The 26708-nt window shown below is 43.7% G+C and overlaps 1 protein-coding gene across 2 annotated transcripts in view; it reads right to left on the bottom strand.

Annotated features, from left to right (window-relative positions):
• Positions 1–26708, bottom strand: part of igf2bp2a (insulin-like growth factor 2 mRNA binding protein 2a) — a 130885-nt gene that overhangs the window by 8901 nt on the left and 95276 nt on the right. The window contains exons 9-13 of one of the 2 annotated variants that reach the window (XM_080198525.1): positions 26039–26174; positions 20029–20151; positions 14685–14753; positions 9901–10020; positions 1327–1401 (exon numbers count right to left, since the gene is read on the bottom strand). In XM_080198525.1, the coding sequence (XP_080054651.1) occupies positions 1327–1401; positions 9901–10020; positions 14685–14753; positions 20029–20151; positions 26039–26174 (523 nt within the window). The remainder of the gene's footprint in view (positions 1–1326; positions 1402–9900; positions 10021–14684; positions 14754–20028; positions 20152–26038; positions 26175–26708) is intronic. The other variant, XM_080198526.1, reaches the window with a different exon arrangement.

Below are 26708 nucleotides of genomic sequence, written 5' to 3'. Positions count from 1 at the left end.
TTGAAATAATTTGCAAGGGCTCGGGCAGTGTTACTCAATGATCCATCACCAGTAAGTGTGGCAGAAGAGGCCATATAAATAATCGTTCAAAAACAAACTAAAAAAAGGGAAGAAAATGGAGTGATGGTCAGAAATTGTGCTTTAAGTACTACAAGGAGAATAAAAACTTTTGTCCAAAAGAGAGAGACTCTTCCGAAGCTTTTTAACCTTGCTCTCATCCAGGACAAATGCAAGAATAACAATTTTCAGACTGTCATAACAATTTATACTACAGGAGAGAAGGCTGCTGAATGGATAGCAATTTAGGTCACCAAACTATGAAATTTGGCATTCTTATATTTGTCCTGATGAGTGAAGATGAAAAGCTTCAGCAACATGTTTCAGTGATAGAGTTCTGTCCTACCCAGCAATCAGATATAAAGTAACTGAAGAAGAGAAATAAGGAAGGTGGGAGAAACACTGGAGCAAAAGGACAGATCCAAAGCACTCGTCTCAAATAAACACTTCTTAAAAATATACAAACACACAGAGCATAAGGAACAAATCTGAACGAACTGCAGACTTAATTCAATTTGTGGAGTGTGTGACATGGTGGCCATTACAGAGAGAAACCTGGCAGCAAAATGGTCAGGGTTATGGTTAAGAGAGGACAGAACAGGAAGTGAGCAGGTAGCGTCGACTTTACAGTAGAGATGAGACGAAGAAAATGATTTGAGGCAATCCTGGGAACTGCGTCTAAGCCTCTAATCTCAGTTGTGAAGTGACAGACTGAATAAAGATAGAGATTAGATAGGCAGAGGCAGAATGATGTTCATGGGGACTTAACCTCTCATATTGATTGAGGTATTGGGGACAGGATGTCAGAATGATGGTGAATATCCTGACTGCGTTAAGGAGAGGTTTCCACAGAAATGTGTCCTGGAGCCAACACGGAAGAATTGCCTTATTAGATTTAGTGATGAGCAATGAACAAGATTTTATTAACAGCCCAACAGCAAATGAACATTTATCAAATTATGATCATAATAAGATGATCAAGTCCAATATAACGTTTGAACAGGACGAACACTGAACAAAGATTTAGGTACGATTGTCTTTCAATGAGATGAGATGGAGGTGGTCCACAGTAAAGTGGAAGAATCAGTTCATGGGACAAAGAGAAGCAAATGAGATCATCAGAATTGAATATGATGCAGAACCAGTTTGTAGCACAAAGGAGCAAGAGGAAAAAAAACACAAATAAAGAGGTACAAGACTCTTAAAAGTAATGAGGGTCTACTGAGATTGTACCGAACTGTGGTTAGATCTCATCACTGGTGAACTCACCTTGAACTGAGCCTCCGGTGAGCCTGTGATAATCACCATCCTCTCATTCACCTCAGGCCCTTCAGCAGGAGCAATCTGCAATGTAAACACAAAAACAAGCCAGGGGCAGTATCAGTACCTGCTCAAAAGCCACTTCCCTGTAAAAGCCATACTTGCTTCAAAGGCACAAAGCAAATCCAAGATGAACCAGCAGCGCGAGAGGAAAGAACTTAAGAACGTAAGAAATAGGAACAGGAGTCGGCCATCTAGCCCCTCAAGCCTGCTCCACCATTCAACAAGATCATGGCTGATCTGATAGTAGGTTCCGTTCCGCACCCCAAAACCCTTAATTCCCTTATTGGTTAAAAATCTATCCAGCTGTGACTTAAGCACAGATCTTCACGCAGAGAGTGGTGGGAGCGTGGAATGAGTTGCTGGACAAAGTGGTAAATGCGGGGTCACTTTTAATATTTAAGAAAAACTTGGACAGGTTCATGGATGAGAGGGGTGTGGAGGGATATGGTCCAAGTGCAGGTCAGTGGGACTAGGCAAAAAATGGTTCGGCACAGACAAGAAGGGCCAAAAGGCCTGTTTCTGAGCTGTAATTTTCTAAACACATTTAATGAGGTAGCCTTTACTGCTTCATTGGGCAGAGAAATCCAAAGATTCACTCCCCTCTGGGAGAAGAAGTTCCTCCACAACTCTGTTCTAAATTGACTCCCCCGTATTTTGAGGCTATGCCCCCTAGTTCTTGTTTCCATTGTAAGCTTCCTTGGGAGGTGGATGATGGAGCTGGGAGGATAAGGGCAGTCAGTCAATTTGGGCCTCCACTAAGTTGTACCCAGATTTACCTGTGGCAGATAGCTCCCTCTGATCCCTCATCCAAGTGATCACCTCAGAAAGAACCCGAGTTGAGGCAGGCTATTGGGCTGTGCAAGGCATCAAAGCCCTCAATCGATGTCCGAGTGTGAAGCTGAGGTGGGGGTGTTGGGGGGTGTCACTGAAATTTGGCAACCAATGTGATGAAGACATACAGAAGCATCCTCTGACTCCAGAAGGGAAAGCAGCAGCTGACAGAACCATGACACTGGAGGATGCCAGTGGCTGGGTTTCATTAACAACACACAGGGCCCCTCGGCCCATTTTCCAGAGACTGGGCAGAAAACAACCTGGTGTGAAGATGCTGGCTGACATCTCTCTCTTCAGCCATGGTTGTTCATAGTGGCCATGGCACAATCGCTGTTCCAGCTGAGATCAGGTTCCTGGACAGCAAGCCGTTGTCTCACTGAGAAACCACAGAATCCCCACAATGCAGAAGGAGGCCGCTCAGCTCATCAATTCTGCCCAGACCACAATCGCACTCGGGCCCATCCCCGTGACCCCACATTTTTACCCTGCTAATCTCCCTGACACTAAGGGACAATTTATCATGGCCAATCCACCTAACCCACACATCTTTGGACTTGACAGCACTCTTGCCCCAAGACAGAAAGTCACAGGTTGAAGACCCAACCCGGAACACTTAATCTGAGCCAAAGTTTCCTGTGCTCCGAGGGAGGACTCTGGGGGATGGGACATTGAACCAAATTTTGTTTGCCTTCTCAGGTGAACATAAACAATTTCCATAGCAATACTGAAAGTGCAGCAGCTTTGACAGGAAGTTGGTGTAGTTTAAATGGCTACAGATAAGAAACCATGATGGCAAGATCAGCCTCTGAAGGTGCAGTGGAGGCAGCAGAGATGAGGAGCAACTTAAGCTGAGAGGCTGGAGCTGAAGATGTTGGAGGTTGTGTTTCAAAGGACTGAACAGTTAATTCCTAAATTCAGGCAAAGTTAACTACAAACACGAGATTGTCCACTAGAAACTGGACAAATTGGTTATGGGCTAAAATTGCAAGAAGATCGGCAAGAGGTATTGTGACACAGAAGATGCAAGTGATCCAACTTTCTAAAAAAGACCATGGATTAAAAAAAGGAAAGAAATAATAAAAAGCTAAGAGAGAAAGTCATCAAAAATTTGAACAAAACAAAGCACAGATTCGGATTATTGGGAAAAAAAAAGAAGACGACAAGCCGATCGGGTAGACAGGTTATTGATAATAGACGACTGAGGGGTGACCGAAAGGAGGTGTTTTAAAGGGGTGACAGTGTGAACATGAAAAGAATATTTCCACTTATGGGGATGAGCAAAACTTGAAGCTCTCGACATGATAGTCACCAAGAAAGAGTCAGCTCGAATTTTGATAGCACACCCAGGCAAACCGAATTTCACGCCCTGAAGATATTTTGCCATTTTTATAATGGCTTCATAATGACAAAATAAAACTACAAATACAGCAATAAAGAACTTATTACAGATAAATGAAAAAAAATCAAATGCAAGAATCATTTAAAGACATACATTATCCTTCACTGAAATTTAAAGAACTTTACAAATAAGGACAATTGTTCACGACAATTAAGTCAAAGAAAGGAAGAAGAGAATTTGTTATTATGCTGTACAAACGGATAAATAAAAATGAGAGAAAACAGAGAAAAACCAAAGCTAAATCAAACAACAACAGAAAATGTCCCAATTCTTTTTCCCTCAACTTTTTTCTGCCCTTGCTGTATTTATAGTTTGGATTAGATTGTTTTCTATTGACAAAATTGCTTAGAGAATTTAGGTCTTCCACGACATGAGAAAAACTAAGTATGTCTTTGTCAGTTCCAGCTTATAAAGCTTCTTTCTCCTATAGCCATGGTTATTGGGATTGAAGCATTATCCTTAATGCAACACACAGATCTGGCCTGACATCTGACAACTTATTAACCGTTTGTACTGGGGACTTGACACCTTTGGAAAATATTATGTCTGCAACTTCTAATTCACACAATAAGCAAAATCACTGCTTTCCTGGTACTGTAACTTATCCTCCAACCTTTGGCATGCACCTGTCAGTTCATTTTTACTTGGTAAATCTAGAGAGTTTTGTAATAGTTTGCATCTTTCTGATAGTGACACTGTGGCTGTGTCGACTACAACAGTAAACACATGTTTTTTTTGAATAGGCTTCTAGGATTTTTCTGTGTTAGGCTTCATCAATACTTGTCTCTTCTTGCGCCTTGTTCTTGGACTTATTTTAAAATAGGCTCTAGTTCTGCAGTTAATTCCTCTGCTGATGTTAGCGCTTTTCACATCTATTTGCACCTTGATCAATTAATAATCAGTCTAACGACTCTCTAATGAATTGTGATAAACAGTTCTACAGGCACACTTTGCATAGTTTTGCTGACAACATTAATTGACATCAGCCCAGAAATTGATAATAACTGAGAATTTGAAGTCTTCTACTGGTGATAAACGAGATCCTGTTTCACGTTGCACACAGAGAACGGGGAAGGCGTGGGACCCGCTGCCCCGGCCGAGCGGGGAAGACGTGGGACCCGCTGCCCCGGCCGAGGGGGGAAGGCGTGGTATCAATTTATGACAGGGATATCAAAATCAATGAAGAAACGTTTTGCAACTGCATTAGGAAAAACAGGGTGGTCAGACGGAGTAAAGACTCCCTTAAATACTTACAATGGTGAAACTGTCGTTGAAAGAAAGGCAATATTCAATAATTACTTTGCATCAGCATTTATATTCAAGGAAGAGATTAACTTGTCGGATATCCCGAGGAAGCTCATGGTGAACAAGGGACAGGGATTTACCAAAATTAATAAAAAAGTAATAGAAATGGAGAAAATAATGGGACTGAAGGTGACTATTCCTCAGGACCAGTTTGATTTACTCTCCAGGGAGTCAAAGTGAGAACACTGAAGATGCCCAAATTATAACCATCAACATTTCTCTCAACTTAGGAAACATCTCTTTAGAATAGAATGCCAGATGCTCAGAAAATTGCATGTCACATTTTTAAAAGAAAGATGAGGGGAAAACCAAGGAATTAGATTCCAGTTGGTCCAAAATCTGCTGTCAGGAAGTTGCCAGAGTTAGTCAATAATTAAGGATAGGATAACAGAACTTTGAACATTTGTAAAGGTTAGGTCATGCCTAGTGAACCCGATTGAATTCTTCTTTTGAAGAGGTGCCGAGAGTAGTAGACAGGCAAATATCAATGGATGTTATTTGAAATGGACTCCCAGAAAACATCTGATTATAGTCCCTCATAAGATACTGTTGACTAAAGTTCAAGCCCATGGAACTGAAAGCAAATTATTGGCCTGGTTAGGAAATTGCCTGAGGGGCAGCAGACGGAGAGTAGGTAGTAGATAATGGGCAGGTACTTTGGCAGGACTGAACCAGTCGTGCCCCCCAAGGATCTGTGTCAAGGCCTCAGCTATTTTCTTGTTCTTACCTGTCATAGATATGACTTGTGGGTTAACAATCAAACCTGCTTCCTGAAGTGGGACTGGAAACACTACCCTGTGCCACATGATCTCCAAGTATCAGTCTACATTTAACACTCAAGTTCCGCAGGCTTAACCCCTGAACCTTCTGACCTCAGTGCTACCATTGGCTGACATTGAGATGGTTTAAGTGTTAGATATGGCTTCCTGTCAGAAGGAAAAAGTTAAATTTACCTACCTCAGGTTCTGATGCACATGTTGACTAGAATGTAATATTCACATTAAACAGAAATCAATTCCCTGATTAAATAGCTGGATGGCTTTTACTATATAGGAACAGGGAGAGGTCATTTTGCCTGATCTGTGACCTAACTCCATGCGATCCTTCTCACCACCAAATCCATTCCCACCCCCCAAAAAAAAGTCTACATCAAGGCGATTGCCAAGCATTCTGGTGATCTCAATTAACATTGAAGGGGTGAAAGAAAGAGGAACATAAGCTGATACTTCAGGAGATACTCTGCTCTGTCAGAGATGCTGCCTTTCATATATAACACTAAACTGCGATCCCATCTGTCCTGTTAAGCTGATTCAAAAGATCCCACAGCACTATCTTGAAGAGCAAGGAGATCACCCCATTGCCTTGCATATTACTTCATTGCACAATACAGTTGGACAATGTCATACAGAAAAGAGTGATACAGTAATGGGCACCAAGTTACATAGCAATGGGTTGTTTACGGTACCAAGCTGCAAGACGTGGACTGAGGAGAATCAATTCACAATAAATAAGCTGGGGTGTACCCAAGCTCAAGGAATGGGCTGGCTTCAATGCTGTCAGGTAGCAACCTAACAGAAATCCGACACCAGGCTTGCACTCTGGGGGAGGGCTGAGGATCAGAGGCTTCCAACCCAGGTGTGTCAGACCACCCAAAGTCAGGGAAACCGCACTAAATACAGACTCGACTGGAATTACCTGCAAAGGTAGTTTGGGTGTTTTTTTGAGAAAAAGGAAACAGCTTGCCTCTCTCCCACCTCAGTGCTGGACAAAAACATGCATATCCCATGCCCCAAGAGAGGCCTGGCACTCAGAGGCACAGTTTGAGAGAATCTAGAACAGATCAGGAGAAGCATCACCCTCTAATCAGCACTGGCTTTGCTCCCTGTAATCACTGGGCAGTAGCCCCCCTCCTCGCCAAATCAAGTGGTCAGAGCAGGGCGTTTGATCGTTCTCTCTGGGAAAACAGATGGATTAATCAGCAAGTTAAGTTCCCCGGAGGCTGGAGTGAGCGGGATATTCAAAGCTTGACAGAGAGCAACAAGAACACACAAGAACACTATCAGCCGAGCCCTCAAAACATTCAACATCAAACTGTGCTTTAATTGTGGGCTGGGAGGAGGGAAGACAGATGCTGTTTTTGGAGCTGCATGCTTAGGCTCATCCCACACCCCACAACCTCACCCCCCCCCCCCCTCCCCCTTCACACACACAGCCCCACCCCACCCCCTCAGCTTTTAATTACCAACCTTGGGAGAGCCAAAGAGCGCTGGTTACACAACAAAGCACTAACCACACACAGCGTATCAACCCCTTCATCCACATGCCGGTAAAACCAAAGATTTACTGAGGCACAAAGTACAACCAAAACAATCTTCCCTCACCCACACCCTGAGCCTCCCCATACCACATCTCCTTAACACTGCAGGCAGTCTAAAGGAAAGGAAATTGAGACCTTCACTGACACTCCATTTTTGAAAGCAGGCTATGTGGGGGTGGGTGGGGCAACCTCCCATATAGCCTAATCTGCTGCAGCCTACTCAAAATCAAACAGTGATTCAGACAAACAAATTTCATACCCAGTTACCAAAATGACTCACTTGGTTACAGTTAGCCACTATATTCAGGGATTGTCTTTCAAAGCTGGAATTCCTGAGCGGAATGTGGCTGAAGGAGCCTAATTGGATCCAAGCCCCAGAAACCTTTGGTTCTACTTGGCAAATATCCCTCCAATTCACCACATGCAACACTGTACTGGGCCTGTGCTCTTAGGCCTCTGATCGTTCCCACCAGATACACTGCTGTTCTGGGCCTGGGCTCCTAGCCTTCTGATCACTCCCACCAGCTTTCCATCCCCTAGTTAAAACACCCCAGAGTCTGGAATGTCATAGCCCCTGATTTCGGCCCTGATCCTATTTTCAACATTATGCCTCTTTATTCTGCATTTGCCCAGCAGAAGGAATCGTTTCTCAAATCCCTATTTTAAAAAAACCACAATGAGATCACCACTTGACTGTCTGAACTCAACCGAATGCAAGCCTGGATTATCCAACCTGTCTCATAATTTAACTCTCCTAGTCCTGATACAAAACTGAAGATGTCCTACACCCCCCCCACATTGAAGGCCTTCCAGAGGTGCGGTGCCCAGAGCTGAGGCTATATCCAAATGGGGTTTGATCAAAGCTCAGCACAACTGAAGGGATCTTCACTTTTGAATTTTAAGCCCCTTTGGCATAAAGGCCAACATTCCAATAGCCCTTTTTGTTAAGATGCATTTAAGAGAAAGCAAAGTCAACACGTGAGGGAGAAAGGAAAATGTTGATCAAGTTGGATGTTTAGGTGAAGGAGGTTCGTGTGGAACCAGCACAAGCCTGAATGGCCTGTTTCTGTGCTGTCAATTCTATGATTGTGCATCAACTTTCAGTGATGTGTGTCCATTGGCATCTAAATCACCTTGCTCTTCCACAGTCGAACAGGTACTCCTACAAAAGTTGCATCACCCTCACCATTAGGGATGGACAAAGGGTGCTGACCTTGCCAGTAACATCCACATCCCATGAAAAAAAACAGCAGCAACTCCCAATCTCACACCACATTGTAAAGAACCCAGATTATCTTCGTCAGATCCAAACCCAATGACTTCACACTCCTTCCACTTAACTCCCCCTGCCAACCCCCCACAACCCCACTGCACCCCACCTGCAGGTGAACTCCCTCCACCACAGCTTTGCCCACTTAACTGTCTATTGTTCCTTTGTAACTTCCAGTTCACATCTGCATTATTCACCATAGCAGTGCAGTGACTGTCACCAAACCCCTATTCCTGATCTCGGTCTCCCATCTCCCAATAAACTCTTAACGTCACAGCTATTTCATTGGGAAGTCACAAGGCCACAAAAGCTGGACCCAGTCCCCACAGGGACTGTCCAAAGAGCTATACAACCCCCGTAGGCACACGAGGAGGCCATTTTAGACACAGCTTGTTTTCCACTGCTTGGGGAAATCTAGAAAAGTCTCAGGATACGGGGCCGACTATTGAACAGAGATGAGGAGAGATTACTTCAAAGAAGGCAAATCTTTAGAATCCTGTATCCCACAGGGTTATGAATGCTCCATTGTTGAACACATTTAAGCATAGGCCAATTTTTAGTCTCTTGGGAATCTAGGGATATGAGGAAGGGGGCAGGAAAGTGGGAGCTGAAACTGAAACTCATCCACAATTGTACTGAATGGTGAAGCAGACTCAAAAGGACCGAATAGTCTATTCCTGCTCCTGTTTCTTGTCAGCCCTTTTGACCTGCTCTGCTGTTTAACTAGATTGTGGCTGGTCTGTAGCTCAGTTTGCCAGTTAACTGTTTCAGCTCCAAATCTTCTCAATACTCTTTATCCAACAACATGTCCATCAATCCCAACCCTGAATTGACACCCCTCTGCCCCACGTCAATAGCTTTATGGGGGGAAATGAAGCATTCCTGATTTACTTCCCTCCAACTTCCTATCCAACTAAACCCCCCTCCCAGCCTCCACATTTCTCCCTTTAGCACAATCACCAGTCAATAGTGTGACTACCACAAATGGCACATCAATTGCAAACATTAGGTCCAACAATGTGACTAGCTTTTTGTTATGAGTTTGTGCCCATGAGTACTGACAGTGGGCACAATGTGCTGGGCCATCTCAGGTAAACCAGAACATTACCCAGGCTGGGAATGTGGAAATGGCAACGAAGATCCTTCACCAGGAAGCCAGCTGAAACCCAGCCACGGCACTATCCATAACCGCAGGGCAGAGCTAATGGCGCAAACCCAGCAAACCAAAGGACATGGATTTAATATGCGTACTGGGGATCTCACTGAAGAAACTCTACAATGTTGGTTGGTTCTGGAGGCATCTCAGCAAACATGGAATTGGGGTAGGCTTCCTGGGCAACCTAACATCAACACATCACGGCAGCAGGGAATGGAAGGTGTAAAAGTGGCCATTACCTTGATAGATGCCCCAGCGAACCTGGAGAGCTGCTTGATTTGTTGTCCTTTCTTCCCAATAATGGCTCCCACAGCTTGGGTTGGGATGAACAAGTGCACAACTTCCTGTTCGGATGTCTGCTGGGAAGGAGATCACAGATCAATGTGAGAAAATAAGTCAGATTCCAACATAACAGAGGACACCATAAACCATCCATGCGGCAAACTGCCAGGGTTCAACATTCCACCAATTTGATACCTCAGGCTTTTCAGTTCTCAGAACAGTGGAATATTGCTCCAATGCCCAGTGATAGCACAGAAGAAACAAAGGGGAAGGTGCAAGACATTTCTGCTTTAATGCCACCTCCCAATTTGAGACTTGCATCAAATTGTTTTGAAAGAAACTGATTCCTTCCTTACGAGTTGGAGATTTTACTTGGCAGCTGAAACTCATCAGATGAGATCTAGTGGAAGGAATGTTATGACAGCCCAAAGCATGGCGATGGGGTGACAGAGAGACTACATCAGCAGCTCAACAGAAAGGAAAATGGGAAACTTCTGAAGTTACTTTGACATACATATTGCTCCCCACCCATCAACGCAAGTTTGCAAAAATATAAAGAGAAGCTGTTAAAACGCACAAGTCCATATAAAGCTGTTTTAGACAGACAATCCAAACACCTTGGTTGCTTTAAACCTTCATGCATCATCTTTCCTAACAAACATGATGGAAACCCACGGCCAGATCTGACATCAATCCAAAGGGGCTTTTGTGCAGGAAGAAACAGCCCCACTGATATAATATTTTGCCATCTTCTTTGCCTACTGTGCCTTTAAAAAACTGTATTTTAATCAAGTTCCTTTAAGGGGTGTTTCTAGCAGGCCTTGGAAGTCGTCGATACTGTGATATCTGTAACGGGTATTCTTTATTGCTGCTGAGGCAGTTTAATTGAAATGCTGATTTTAATCTGGACTAATGCAGCTTTCTGGGGTTTTAATGATCCTTTGGCGATTGCTGAGTGGAGCTTGATCTGAGAATGATTGACAGATCAGGTGGTATGTCTGGAGACAGTTTTTTCCACAGAAAAGTCCAAGTTTTAGTTTCATTTTCATTTTCTCAGTTGCTATTAGAAGAAAGTGGAAGAAGGCAGTGTCTGTTTTTCTCTCTCTCTCTGCAGAGGTGTGCTGAAAGTACCAGGACTGGGGAGTCTCAGAGAATTGATCCAAAATTCAAAGGACCAATTTACAGCAGGTGTTAAAAAGCTGCAAACCCAGCATCAAGTGAACATATTTGTTTAAGTGCCAAGTCTGAAGAATGGTGCATGTCTATAGGATAGTGCTTAACTTGGAACAACAGAGGTAGCTAGCTGTTAAGGTTTACACTGTGTTATGTTTAAATCTTGTAATTGGGAGAAGTTATGCTAACTTCTTTTTCTCTTATTTTAATCGTGTTCTTAAACAAGTTTTGATAAAAGTGGGTCAATTGGAATGAAACACCTTATGCTCACCCAATGCCAAATTTAAAGCGAGAAACTGAGAATCTAGGCTAACTTTATAAAACACTTTGGAGTTTCTGGCCTGGGTATTCACGTTATGTCATGGCAAAAAATAAAGTTTAGCCAATAACAGGGCAATCACCTGTCCAAAAGGACCAGAGAAACAACGAAGAAGATTTTTCTTTTTACTCAGAGTTAGAATAATCTGGAACACAGTATCAGAAAGGGCAGTGGAGACAAAATGAATAAAGGGAGCCCAATTAATCCGGGGAAGGGGTAAATCAGCAAGGCCATGGGCAAAAGGGATGGAGAATGGGGATAATCGGATCGCTCTTCCAAAAAGCCAGTGGGGTGAGTTGAGTGGTCTCTGATTCTCTGAAAGGAAATGGTAGCCATGTGTGATTGGTACTCAGTGTTACATTAATTGAAAAGACAGCCGGAAAATGCCCAGTGACCTGACAGTCAGCTGACGGTTACTGAAACCAAGGTACCAGCAGCATGTTGCACACAAAACTGTATTCCCGGACCTGGGTACCAGATTGGTGAGGAAAGTCTCCCTTGTTCACTGATATCAGGATCCCAGTGAAACTTTTATCCAGATTCCATGTCACCGGAAGAGGGTTTGGATTAGAGGAATAGGTGCAGGGGGGACTGCCTCCACCCCCGCCCCCCCCCCCCCCCCCCCCCCCGAGGCGTAGGAGACTTAGGGGTGATTTTATAGAGGTCTATAAAATAATGAGGGGCGTAGATCAGCTAGATAGTCAATATCTTTTCCAAAGGTAGGGGCATCTAAAACTAGAGGGCATAGGTTTAAGGTGAGAGGGGGGGGCGGTTTAGAACGGAGTTGAGGAGGAACTTCTTCACTCAAAGGGTGATGAATCTCTGGAATTCTCCGCCCGTTGAGGTGGTGGAGGCTGCCTCGCTCAATATTTTTAAGACGCGGGTTGATGGGTTTTTGATAAGAGAGGGATTAAGGGTTATGGGGAGAGGGCGGGAAGGTGGAACTGAGCCAAGACAGATCAGCCATAATCTTGTTGAATGGCAGGGCAGGCTCGAAGGGCTAGATGGCCTACTCCTGCTCCTATTTCTTATGTTCTTATGTTATGTAAGAGGCAGGTGCAATTTTGCCTTTTAAAAAGCATTTAGACAGTTAAGTGGGTAACATGGGTATAGAGGGATATGGGCTAAATGCAGGCAAGTGGGACTAGCTTAGTGGTTAAGAAAAAGGGTAGCATGGACAAGTTGGGCTGAAGGGTTTGGTTCCATGCTGTAAATTCTAATTAACTCAATAAACTAGTATGGTGAGAAAACCCTTTTTACATTATACTGCAGCACTGACAGGACTATCAGCAAGTACATGTGCACATTTCCCACAGAAGTGCTGGCACCCACCATTGTCAAGTACTATTTACACAAGTGCAATTGTAGCAGTCAGCACGGTGATCAGGGTCTGGTGTACTGTGAATGGGTCACAGAGCTACATCTTGCCAAATGGATGTACTCACCAATGGGAATTACACCAACAACCTTCACTATAAAAAACTAAATGTCTGGAATGCACCAAGGTTAAGACAATGAGGAGCATAGTCCATCTGGGACTCTCAGACTGTGACACACTTCAACTGGATACGTCTCTGTTCTCCTCCCAGTGCTAATGCTGTGCTGGGCTCCATCACCTCACTAAGTTGAGATGCCCCTCATGCACACACACAGACTGATTGACTTTGCCCTCAGCATTTAGAGATGTCAATGCACATTGACACAATGCACAATGAATGTGATTATCCAGCCTTGGTAATGGATATCTGTGTCCGAGCTCCACACACATAGAAATCAGGGTCACAGGAAGCTCAAGATCTAATATCAAACACTGAGGCAGCTGCTTTAGCCAAACCCTCCAGCAGGGCCAGAGTTTGGACAGGTCTATTCAAAAGCTTCATGCCTGAGCACAATGGTAACGCAGTGGCTAGCACTGCTGCCTCACAGCATCAGGGACCCTGGTTCAATTCCAGCTATGGGTCACTGTCTGTGTGGAGTTTGCATGTTCTCCCCGTGTCTCAATGGGTTTCCTCCCACAGTCCAAGATGTGCAGATTAGATGGACTGGCCAGGGTAAATTGCCCCTTAGTGTCTCAAGATGTATACATATGTATAGGGGGATTAGCAGGGTAAATAGGTGAGGTTAGAGGATAGGGCCTGGGTCAGATGCTCTACCAGTGCAGACTTGATGGGCCAAATGGCCTCTTTCTGCACCGTATGTTTTCTATGATTCTATCCTTTTTCTCCGTGGTTAATCGATCATCCACAACAACTCCTTCTGCTTATCAAAAGGAATCAGGTCACAGGGTATAGGTGAGTAAAGGGCCATACCTGGAGTAACACACTGCTCCAGCTTGGATACAACACTGGAGAAGATCTTGGTGCCTTAGTCCAGGGACAGCTCAATAGGCAGGCAGCCCCATGGAGGGGAAGGGATTTGGCAGTGTCCGTGGAGATGTGCAATGACCTGGCTTTGTTGCCTTTGATCTGAGTTCAGTTCTAGCCTGAGCTGACTCCCGCCAGGGTGGACTGATGGGGTTCAATGTGTTTCTTGTGAAAATTGATTTGCTGCCAGCTTCATTTTTCCCTCTCATGTTCTTTCCCTTGGGGAATGGCTTCTCTTGGATCTTTTCACTCCCCCTCCACCCCCTTTCTGTGTATTTGCATTACCTCGCCACTTGGGCTGGTGGGGGCTAGCTTTTTGACTCTGCAACATTGTACTGATGTACTTCGATTGACTTCACAGTAGGGCTACGGAGACAGTTGCAGACAGCAAAGCTAAAGAAAAAAAGACAGGCGTTCTCCATAGACTTCAAAGCATCCCGTTACAAAAGGATCAGTAATCATAAGTCTCTGTGACAATGTAATCTTCAGCAGCACTCAGGCCTCACTGGTCTAGCTGGCCAAATATCCTTTATCTCTCTATTACTTATTAGGGCATCACAGACACGGGGCCGTGCTGGGCTAGGGCATCACTGTGTGGGGCTTGGTCTGAAGCTTTGTTTCAAAGTGCTCCTGTGACACGCCATATTCAAAGTGAGTTGTGTATCTGGTACGTTTGAGATGCCTTCAGACTGATATTGCAGCTTTGTTGAGTCAGCAGCAGAGTTTTTTTCAGCGTACGGGTTAACACAGCTTTAGAGTTAGCAGCAGAAAGGGGTAGGACAGCAGAGGAGGTGGTCAGCTAGAGCTCAGTGTGCAGACAGGGCGGGTACATACACATGTACAAGGTTGTGCCCCTCTTGGCACTTATTGAGGGTATGGAACTTACAGAATACGGCTGGGCCATTGTACCGACTGCTGGTGTATTATACAGACCACCCGAGTAGCACAGTTGACTCTACATTAGAAGAGGAAAAAGACATCAGTCATTCCCAGCTTGGTAAAAGTAGTTATATTTATTACATTCTTAAAAAGTACTCACCTCCTCTTCAGTTGAGGGTTATTTAGAAACAGCTGCTATCTCTAGTGACACTAGAACAAGGATCTGCTGACTGGAAAATGCACACACACTGGGACTGATGAGAACACACCATCAGACACTAATCCAGATCAGTCCAGTGTAAACTCATGTGTCAAATGTGGGAATGGGTTCAACAGCTTAATCAAATTCTGACAGCCAACAGTGAGATAGAGAGACAAGTCAACGTGTAAAGAGGCAGAGTGAGATAGAGAGACAAGTCAACGTGTGAAGAGGCAGAGTGAGATAGAGAGACAAGTCAACGTGTGAAGAGGCAGTGAGATAGCGACAAGTCAATGTGTAGAGAGAGGCAGTGAGATAGAGACAAGTCAATGTGTAGAGAGAAGTAGAGTGAGATAAAGAGACAAATCAACATGTAAAGAGGCAGACTGAGATATAGAGACAAGTCAACGTGTAGAGAGAGGCAGAATGAGATAGAGAGACAAGAAAGAAAATGGGCGGAGTGAAACTGAAATGTCAGTAAAAGAAGTGAGATAGAGATAGAGAGAATTAAGTGAGGAGGGTGAGCTAGAGATGGAGAAAGATGGAAGAGATATGGAACAAAGTAATGACTTAGAAGAAAATAGTAGGGAACTGAAATGAGACAGCAGTGCAGGCGGACAGAGCGCAGGGTCTGGGAGGAAGGGAGCAACTGATTGGAGAGAGAGAATTGAAATAAACCTTCCTAGTGTAGTCACACGCTGGCTACCTGGTTTCACTGAACTACCATCCTCACACAAGAATTGAATTAAAAAGCCAATTTGAATGTGAGATAGAAGGAAAGACCTTCAGAATAAAACAAACCACAAAATAATGAATATGCCCAATTGGATAACAGAGCTGTGGACAATAATTAGTCAGATGTGTGAAACTTCAAGTTTCTCTTGTAATTGAGAGTTTAAAAATTATCTGCAACAATATTTGATGGAAGTATATCCCTAACTCGATCCTCACATTTCAAACAGCCTCAGGGTCTGACAAAGACAGTGACCTTTCCTTACTGTCTTATAGGTTAGTCTCTTGGATATGGCGAATCCCCTCACACTAACCAATACCTTTTTCAAAGAAACAGTGGATTTCTTCCAACTCATTGTGACTTGTACTTGTTTAGTGAGATGGGCCTGACAGGATCTTGATGCAGCAACCAAGGGTGGAGCTCATCACTCACAAATAGTACAATTCCTTTCACCTTCTTTCAAGTTTCTCTAATGAGCAAACAAAATGACCCATTTCTACCTTTCAAATTTTTCAACTGCAGCTTTGTGGGTATCAGTGGACCTTAGATACAAAAACAGAAAATCATCCTTCATTCTCACTTCCAGTTCTCCAGTCTTGCTCTCCATTTTGCACCCCATTACCCACCCCCCTCCTCACCCCCACTTTCAGGACAACTGCTACATTCCTCAGACAGTCCCTTAATAATCTGTACCACTGTTGTGGCATTCACACATTCAGTTCTGCCACCTGATGAAGGAGCAGCACTCTGAAAGCTCAGGATACCAAATAAACCTGTTGGATTTTAACCTGGTGTTGTGAGACTTCTTGCTGTGCTATCCCAGCCCTACACCGGCATCTGCACATCATGTTCTACCATTCACACATTCTGATCACTTAATGGACACTTTTAGCACCTTTCTCAGCCTACTGTGCCCTTATTTACATTTTCTTTGTCCTATTACAGCACCCCTGCCGCCCACCACCATCCCTCCTCCACCAATAGTATAAAACTCTTCTGATTTTCTTTGCTTTTAGCTTTGGAAGAAGGGTCATCCAGACTCGGAACATTGGTCCTTTCCTCCCTTCATAGATGCTGTCAGACTGACCGAGATTTTCCAGCATTTTTGTTTCAGATTCCAGCACTCACAGTATTTTGCTTTTACCTTAGTTGTCCTTAAATCTTCAGTTTAACGTGATTCATATTGACTCCAAGATCCAGTATCTAGGTGGAACCCCATAACCAACTGATAAAGTTGAAAATACTCACTAACAGCAGTGCCTCAGGCCAGACATGCCTGCAGGTGAATCCTGAATACAACTTGCCTCCATTCAGCAAGGCATTATCAGATTGAGGGGTGGTTGGCTGTGACTGGTGCTTGCTGGCCTACATTCTGCCAACTATTCTCATAATACACTTGTATGTAAAAGAACGAACGTATCAGATGCACTTCTACACCCTTTTCTGCTCAGAGCCCACAGAGATGCAGTAACATCCATGACGCATTGTGGTCTCTTGATACTTATTTAAAAAGTATTGTACACCACAAGACAGCTTCAGCATGTGTCAGGTTTCTTCTTAGGACAAGGGGGCTGGCGCCAGCAGGCGGCACCGCGCCGGGGGCTGGCGCCAGCAGGCAGCGCCATATTGGAACAGAATGACACACATTTGTAACTCTTTGTCTTTCCAAACCAAAACCCAAAAGCAATCACGGAAGTCGGCTCAGTGATTAATATCCTGGCCCAAGGCAGAAGTCATTTTCAAAAAATTCTTTGATGGGATGTGGGCAACGCTGGCAAGGCCAACATCTGTTGTCCAACCGTAATTGCCTTCAAGTCAAACCAGTTTGCTGTGGATCTGGAGTCACATGTGGGCAACACGAGATTTCCCTTCCTAAATAGCGTTAGTGAACAAGATGGGTTTTAATGATAGTTTCAAATTTATCATTGTTGAGCTTTTCAATTCCAGATTAATTTTTGTAAATGAATTAACAGAATTTCAAATCCACAATATGCTGTGGCTGGATTTGAAACTGTGTCCCTCGGACAGTTGCCTGGACTTGTCAACACAAGTCCCAAACCTCAGCACACAATTCCAGTGCAAGATCGAGGGAGACCTGTTCAGGTGAATTTAAAATGTTCACCTGCACAGCCCGAGATGCTGCAGGAATGTTTACCGGTGTCCTGGCCAATACTTATCCCTCAAACAACATTGAGTAATAAATGGTTCAAATTTTACTTGCTGTGTGGGATCTTGTTGATTACAATTCAGAAATTGCTTTGTTGGCTACAAAACTTATTTGAATATCTCAAGCATGTGTTTTAATGATGGAGGAAAAAAACCATGGAATCATATGTGGAAATACTGGATTTTAAGTAGTACCTTAAGAATGGACAGACACCGCAGATGTTTGAGAATGTACAGCTATCCCTTGATAGGACTGGCTTCAGGGGGATTTCTCTAAGAAACAAATGATATCCCTCCCTCTGCTTCCGGACAAGTTAATTCTAAAAGAATGCAAAGATTGATTACCATCTCTGGTAAAGACAAAGGAACATAAAGGGCTGTAATTTCCTCAGAGTGGGCATTCCTGTGCTGGCTCAGGCACTCCCGTTTTGGACCAGCACTCCTAGCAACTTACCTGTGCTTATAACATTAAGCACCCATTTTGCCCCAACCTTGCTCACTCAGGGCAAGACACAATGCATGTCCAGAGCTCCAGTGGCAAAGTTAAAAGGAGCAGCAAGGAGGAAGACATGTCCCCTTTTTTATGGCACTAGCTGCTATAAAGCAGGTGAGTTTAAAATCCCACCAAAAGGGAGGAAGGCGAAGGTAAGCTTCTAAGGTAAGTCAATGGAATATGGGAGTGTGGGTCCAGACTTGGAAGGAGTCACGGTGTCATTCAGATCCAGAGTGGAGGTGGTCTGGGGCGTTGCAGGGGTGGGGGAGGTTAGGTTGAATCCTGTGGGTGGTGGTGACACTGGGGATGGGGGGGTGTTGGGGAGTGGGTGCTTAGTGTACAGTGAGGGGCTTGGTCTGGGTATTCAAACAGTGACTTTTAAGTTAGAAATGCCCTTTTTCCTTCTCTTTAAAAACAATTGTGAGGATATAACTGACAGAACCATCAAAAGTTAACAACTTAAATCACCTTGTTAGATGGTTCCCAGCCTGGTGCAATTGTCCAGAACAAGTTAGAGCTTCTGGACAATTGCCTCATAAACCCTTACTCGAAAGGATATTCCCTCCTCTCCCTCTCCCCCCTCCTGATTGTTCTGCTGTCAAGTGAGATTGTAATTTACAAAAGCAGGGTGTGAAGTAACTACTTTCCATGGTTGAAGATTGTAAAAATATAATTTAAATGCAAACAATTCTTCATTCAGCTCGAAGAGAATTGCCCCAAATGTAATGCTGGAGAGGTAGGAAGTTATGACCCAATGGCTATCTGAGACCCTGGGTATAATTGCCTAGACTGACCGTCAGTTCAAACACAAAGATGGGGTTTAAAGGTTAGCTGCCATATATCTGTCTGTCGGTAGGTCTGTTAGGTGTGCTGTGAGAAAAGCGGCAGGAAGTTTGCCATATTGAAGGTGACACGGTGACCAAGGCCCCTGCAAAAATAGTCGGCTGTGAAAGTTGATCAGCCGGCAGAGGGCTCGCAGCTGGAAAATGGAACTGAAATCTTTCTACCAAACTACAGAACACCTGAAATTAAGGATCAATAGTCACCAGCAGAAACTAACTGTACTGAAAACAATCGTAATGTGTCATCATCTACAACTTGCAACTCCAGGAGTGTACTACAAACCTTTTAATTATATATTATTTATTTATTATTGGATTTCCAATCCATATGAATGTATTTGCATGTGTTTTACCATTTCTCCTATCCTCTTTAGCAGTTAATAAACCTACTCTACCTTAACTAAAGAAAGCCTGGTTAAATCTGTTCCTTTTAAAATATAACTACTGGATCTGGACCAAGTACCCAAGAAGGAGGGAACCATGTTAGATTAAACCATTGTTGCTATCAGCAGCAGGCGGGTTAAAAGAAAAAAAGCAGAGTCAGTTATCCTACCTTATTGGGGTTTGTGACAATAAGGGGGTATTCCAGCCATATGGTGACAAATCAAGGGGTCTCGCCTGGATCAATAACTTTGGGGGGGATCCCACCTGGGGTCTGGTTGTAATACACTCATTAAACACTAGAAGCTTATATTAGTCAAACTGGAATATCACTGCACTTAAAAGACAGGGCATTGGGTCAGGACGGATTGCTCCTTCAGGAACTGCATTCCTCCTCACTCAAGATTAGCCTGCAGTCAGAGATCAGGCCAATGGGTCAACAAATGAGGGAATGATCTCGGCTCCCCATGATTTACAACAGAGTTTGGTCGTTTGCTACAAGTGAGTAGAAGCAGTGGTAAAGAGAAGGACACTCACCGCAAAGGGACTGTAGGAAGGAGCAGCTCCACGGGGCCTACTTGTTGATGGAAGCACTGGCAATCCCGACGAGAAGATACCCAGGGCATTTAAATTCAACCCCGGGATCAAGTTTGCTTGTTGCTGAAAAGAAAAGAATTTATGAGTGCCAAATGGGAATCGCTGGAGATCAGTAGATGGCTTGCCCTTTTTTCTAACCCCCTCATTCTCCCTCTCTTTTTCCCCATGGGACTTTTGCACTGACAATGACACCTCAAGCTACTCGTCATCTAGTTAACCATTCCACGTGTGTGACTGTGATTGTTACTGAGCTTTTCCACCATGGTGAACACTGACCATGGCTCCTGACATCTGACACCATGGCACATGTCTGATGCAGTGAGGGTGACTAGACTGAAACCAGCAGCAGGATAACTAATACCTTTCCTCATTGTTGGCTGTAGGTGCTACAATCTAATTGTGTTATCACAGATAGAAACTGTAAAATCAACTTGTGCAGGCCTCACATTTCCCTACAAACACAGAACAGGGGCTGGATGTGTCTGAATGACAGCCTGAAACTAATAAGCATATTCCAATCTAACCAAACAGCAATTGAATACTGACTGACCCCAGCCTCTATTATTTATCAGCAACTATCCTTAAAAGGTACAGTTTCACCTTAGTAGCACAATAATGCTTGCAGCAATACAATCCTTAAAAAAACCTGCCACCTTGTTAACTGAGAGCAATGCTAGAGGACAGCTAATTAATGATGGTTAAAGCTCCATTTTAACATAGGGTTTGCTGTTCAACCCAAAGTGTAATTGAGGAGAGGGGAGGAGCAGAGCACTATATAACAAGAACAACAGAAACACTTCCCCCACTGGCCTCAGACAAATTTATGTGAATGAATCACAAGCACGTTAGCAGCTGCAATCCAATATAAATCAATACTCACCTGCCAAGGGGGAGCATAAAACCCATTCACAAATCACAACCACCTGCTGAGCTAATGCTTTTATTGATATGGGCTTATTGACAAGCCTCATGATGCACACTTGGCTGAGTGCCCAGGCCAATGAAAGAATTATCTAGCAGAGTTCTGTCTGGACAACTGAAACAAAATGTTTGCTAACATCATGAAGTGGTTATGCTAAGTTATTCTTTCTGTGATCTCTTCTGTCAATGTCTCTGTTTAAGGAGAAACAGTTTCTAGTGATAAAAGGGTCACTAACGACATACCACAAATTTAAAGGGATGAGAAGGGAAATGAGAAAACCTCTTTCAGCACAGAGTTGTTCCCAATTGGAATACACTGCCAGAAGGGGCAGTGGGAGCATATTCAATAATAGCTTTCAAAAGGAAACTGGATAAATACACCTCTATTCAAGAAAGGAGGGAGAGGAGGAATTATAGGGAATTGTCTACAATTTACATTGATGACTTGGAGTTGGGGACCATGTGCAGTGTGTGAAAGTTTGCAGATGACACTAAAATGAGTGGTAGAGCTCAGCGTGCAGAGGACACAAAGTCTGCAGAGGGATAATGGATAGTTTAAGTGAATGGGCAAGGGTCTGGCAGATGGAGTACAATGTTGATAAATGTGAGGGCATCCGTTCTGGCAGACATAACAGCAAAATGGACGATGACTTAAATGGTAAAAATTGCAGCATGTTGCTGCGCAGAGGGACTCGGGTGTCCTTGCATAAGGATCACAAGGAGTTGATTTGCAGGTAATTAAGAAGGCAAATGGAATTTGTCCTTCACTGCTAGAGGGATGGAGTTTAAAAACAGTAAGATTCTGTTACAGCCGTATAAGGTGTTGGTGAGGTCACACCTGGAGGTTTGTGTATAGTTTTGGTCTCCTTACTGGCACCGGAGGGGGTGTAGAGGAGATTCATTAGGGTTAGCTTTGAGGAGAGATCGAGTAGACTGGAACTATACTCATTGGAATTTAGAAGAATAAAGCGGGGGGGAATCTTATACAAATATATAAAATTATGAAGGGAATAGATGAGATAGAAGCAGAGAGGTTATTTCCACTGGTTGGTGAAACCAGAACTAGGGCGCAGAGCCTCAAAATAAGGGAAAGCAGATTTAGAACTGAGTTGGGCAGGAATATATTCACACAAAAGGGTTGTGAATCTGGAGCATTCCCTGCCCAGTGAAGCAGTTAAGACTACCTCATTGAATGTTTTTAAGGCAAAGATAGAGAGAATTTTGAATAGTAAAGGAATTAAGGGTTATGGTGAGTCAGCGGGTAAGTGGAGCTGAGTCCACAAAAAGATCACCCATGATCTTACTGAATGGCAAAGCAGGCTTGAGGGGCTGGATCACCAGCACCTGCTTCAAATTCCTATGTTCTTATATTGACAGGATAGGGGAAAGGGCTAGAATCTGGCAGTTGGAACTTAATGTGGATAATGCAACATTATTCATTTTGGTCAGAAAAATAAAAAGGTAAATTACTATCTAAACGGGAAATGGATTCAAAAGGCATCTATGCAGTGCGATCTGGGTGTCCTTATGCATGAGTCTCAAAGTGGATATACAGATGCAGAATGTTATAAGGAAAGCAAATGGGATCTTGGCATTTATTACAAAGGGTCTAGAGTACAAAAGTGGAGAAGTGTAGTTACAATTGTATAAGGCATTGTGAGATCATACTTGGAGTATTGTGTTCAGTTTTGTTCACCTTCTTTGAGGAAGGATGTGATGGCACTGGAGGTGGTTCAGAAGAGGTTCACTAGATTAATTCCAGGTTTGAAGGAGCTGTCGTATGAGGAGTGGTTGAGTAGTTTGAGCTTATACTTGCTGGAGTACAGAAGAATGAGGGGGGATTTGATTGAGGTATATAAAATACTCAACATTTACTTTATCAATCCTGTTAACCAAATGTTCCCACTTCTAGAAAATTCTAGGGCAAGAGGTCATAGTTGGAGAGTAACAGGGTGAAAGTTCAAAACAGAGATAAGGTGGAGCTACTTCTCAGAGGGTTGTGAATCTGTGGAATTCACTGCCCCAGAGTGCACTGGATGCAGAAGAGACTGATAAATATTTGATAAAAAGTGGGCTAAAGAACTATGGGGAAAGGGCAGGGAAGTAGAGTCAGAATGAGATGGCGATCGGCCGTGATCATACAGAATAACAGAGCGGACTCGAAGGGCTAAATTGCCTACTCTCACTCCTAATTCCCATGTTCCTATTTTCCTATAGGCCACTTATTAGTCTACCATGAAAAAATGGTAGAATCTATTAGGAAGGTGGCAACATGCCAGATTATAATATGGATTAAGCCAAATCAACACAGGGAAGCATGTTGAACGAAATACAAGTGAAATCACATTTGTCAAATCAGTTGTTAGCAAGATAAGTAAGGGAACCGGTGGATTTTGGTATTTGCATTTTCAAAAAGCATCCTGTGCCAACACAAGAGGCCGTTCCACAAAAATTAAGACTCTGGGGTTTGAGGGTAGTATATTATTGATCCCCAATTCATTCTGAATGAACAATAAACAGGAATGAAAAGATCGTTTTCAGGCTGGCACACCAACTAGTGGGGAACCATAAAAATCAGTATTTGGCCCTCAGCTATTTACAATCTATATCAGGATTGTCCAGTGTACGGCCTGCAGGCCACAATCAGGCCCACCATGTCTCAGGCCCATGGACCCACCTGTTTAAATACTCACCAGTGAGCCTACTAGCTGCAAATGCAGGAGAGAAACTGTCTGTGATTGCAGAAGCAGTGTCAAGTTGAGTGACCATGGTTCATTCTCTTGCTCACCCTCCTGCACAGGCTCTGGCCCACTAAGGGAGCACTGGGATCAATATTACGGAGCAGGCCTGTGAGGCCAAAAGGAACAGTAATCATAGCAACAGCCCCTGCCCGACCGGGACAGCTATAGTCTGAGAGGACAGAGTGAGGATGCCTTCTGTGGTATTTTCACAGCCATCCCAAGTTCCACCTTGGGGGTAAAAGCGATCCCTGCACTTTCCCTGGCGACCAAGACTTGGGGTCTAGTTTGTCACTCTCTAGCTCTGTTTCTGAAGTGAAAAGGCAAAGCCTTAATGATTAGCTCTGCTGCTTGACATGTTTCAATGGTCAGTTTTGTTAATTTTTTTAAGAAAAATCAAGCTGACATTAATTTTCTTTAATTCACCTTTTTGAAATTTACTTACCAGTACTTGAGTCAGAAAAAAATTGAGATGTGGTACTTCATGTGAAAAAGCTGGACAATCCCGATTTATGTCATAACATTCAAGGATATGGGACAACTGCTGGAAAATGGGATTAGTACGCCTTTGTGGCAGTTTCTATATAAATGGATTAGAGTATCAGAAATAGGGAAGGAAGGTGGTCATTTGGCCCACTGAGCCTTCTCAATAAATCAACAATGATCTACTTCAACTCCACTGTTCCACACTTAACCTCATATTGCTTAGTTACTTAAATACAAAAATCCAACTACTTTCAGTGATGGAACATCTTGAGCTCTCCGGGACAGAAAGTTCTAAAGATTTACAACTCTTTGAGTGAAGACATTCCTCCTCCTTTTAGACAAGAGGACTAAGTATAATGTCTTCAAGTTTGCTGCCAGTACAAAGTTAGATGGAAGGTAGGCAGTGAGGCAGCAAAGGAACAGGTTGAATGACTAGGTAAGAACCTGACAGAGGGAAGTTATTCCCATTTCTTGTGGTCCGAGGAACAAAATTGCAGGGCTATTGGGAAAGCACAGCAGAATGGAATTAATTGGTTTGTTCTGTTAATGGGCTAGCAACAGGCATGATGGGCTGAATGGCTTGCTTTTGAGGTGTATCATTCTATGATTCTGTGCTGCACTGATCTCAAAGGCCAGCTCTAACCATTGCTCACCTCAATAAGCAGAAAGTTCACAAAAAGAAATGTGAAACATGAGGGTAAACCGTGCACAAACCGTGTACACAAGGTCTGTGTGCAACCTGGGACTCGAGAGCTTTTGTGACGCAAAATTTGACACTGGTGTGAGTGGACAGGAGTGATGGCAGCGTGCGAGCCTTTCTTTATCAAAACAAGTTCAGCCCATGTCACGTCAGGCGAAGCTTTCAACTTTGTGCAGAATAGTTGGAACATTATTCAGTCATTGCACTGAAAAGAAAATGTCCATATTCTTCACCATGGCAACAAGTTGATAACAATATTGCTTCCTAATAGACCTTGTACTCTAACTGCGACCCTCTTGATGACAGCTTGGCTGAAAGCTCACCGTATACATAACAAACATAAACACAAATTCTAAATGCATGAAAAGATCTGTAAAAAGATGAAGTGGGTTTCTTTTTTGGTCACAATTGTGTCAAACACTCAGTTGAATGCTCGAATTTTCCTTCTCTTTCCATTCCATTGCTCCGGTAGAGGAGAGCACACAGCTTAAAGGCCAGGGAAATGGGGGGAGCAGCGATTTCACCAACTGACTGGGTCCACAAGATCTGTCCATCTGCCAACCAAAGCAGTCAAGCACAGTGGCTGTGGAGGGATGCAGGCCAGCAGGGGTGGGCTACCCTATGATCAGCACTTTGGGTCAAATGGCCCTCCTCCTCTCCCATCATGCGTCTTCCAACTCTGGCATTCGCCTACCCTCAATATGTAATACTTCCCAATTCCCTCTCATATATTATGCAGGATGATCCCCATCTTCCTGTCTTGCCATATGTCATCCTGAATATCTGACCAATTACAGGAGAGGCTGCTAAACACATCCTGCCATTCAACCACCCTCTGAGAGCGTCAGGGGTTCTCAGTTACTCTTCTCCCTATACTGGCAGCTGTCTCTCCAGTAGTCTAGGCCCCACACTCTGGGCTTCCCTCCTAAAAACTCTTCATCTTTGTCCCCTTCTTTAAATGCCTCCTCCCTCACCCCAACAAAGGCATGTTTCAAATTGTCTCTTTGCCTTAGTTCCCTGGGGTGTTTCTTTATGGGAAAGGGTACAACATGGAAGGCAAGCTCGCCTCAGCATGATTAGGTAACATTCTTCAAATGGAACTTACATTCATAGCAGCAAGGTCATTTTCATACGCTTCTCTCAGTTTCTTCATGATTTCTACTTCAGCTTTCGTGCAAGCCTCAATGCTGCCCTTTATAGTGATGGTCCTCTCCGGATTGTAAAGCGTCAAGTCCTGCAACCTGACCAGCCACAACAAACATGCTTTAGAACGTGACACACTTGAGTGCATGCACTCATCTTCTACAGCTCAGCTCTACTTCAACACTGGGATGACATGGACTGACATCTGTCACACTGTGATTACCTAACGTAGTTCCCTCCAAACCACACTGCAGGGTGTCCGACCTGCTGATGCACCCCTCCTCTCCCAATTTTATTAGAGCACACTGCATGTTTACAATGTCTGCACACACAAGAGTGACACTCAGCAAACACTCCCTTTCCAAATGTGGTATTCAAGAGCTTACACTGCATTCAGCAATCTCTCCCTCTTCCCAATTCCCCACCTTTAGTCAGAAAATACCCATTCCAGCAACATCACAAACTGACTTCACTGTGTCCCAGGGTTCAAAAGGATTGTCCACATTGTTGCCAAGGGATCATTTCTATAGTTTTTTTACTTGAGAAATGTGTACTCAATTGTCTGGCCACACTTCTGGAGTTGAGCAACTCTGGATCTAAGCTGCGTTGTACCTGCCTGTGAATGTTTGACA

The sequence above is a fragment of the Carcharhinus amblyrhynchos genome, chromosome 11, assembly GCF_965287045.1.
Source record: "Carcharhinus amblyrhynchos chromosome 11, sCarAmb.v2.hapA, whole genome shotgun sequence".
Classification (NCBI taxonomy): domain Eukaryota; kingdom Metazoa; phylum Chordata; class Chondrichthyes; order Carcharhiniformes; family Carcharhinidae; genus Carcharhinus; species Carcharhinus amblyrhynchos.
The sequence above is the reverse complement of the archived record's forward strand: the minus strand, read 5'-3'. Positions and strand labels throughout refer to the sequence as shown.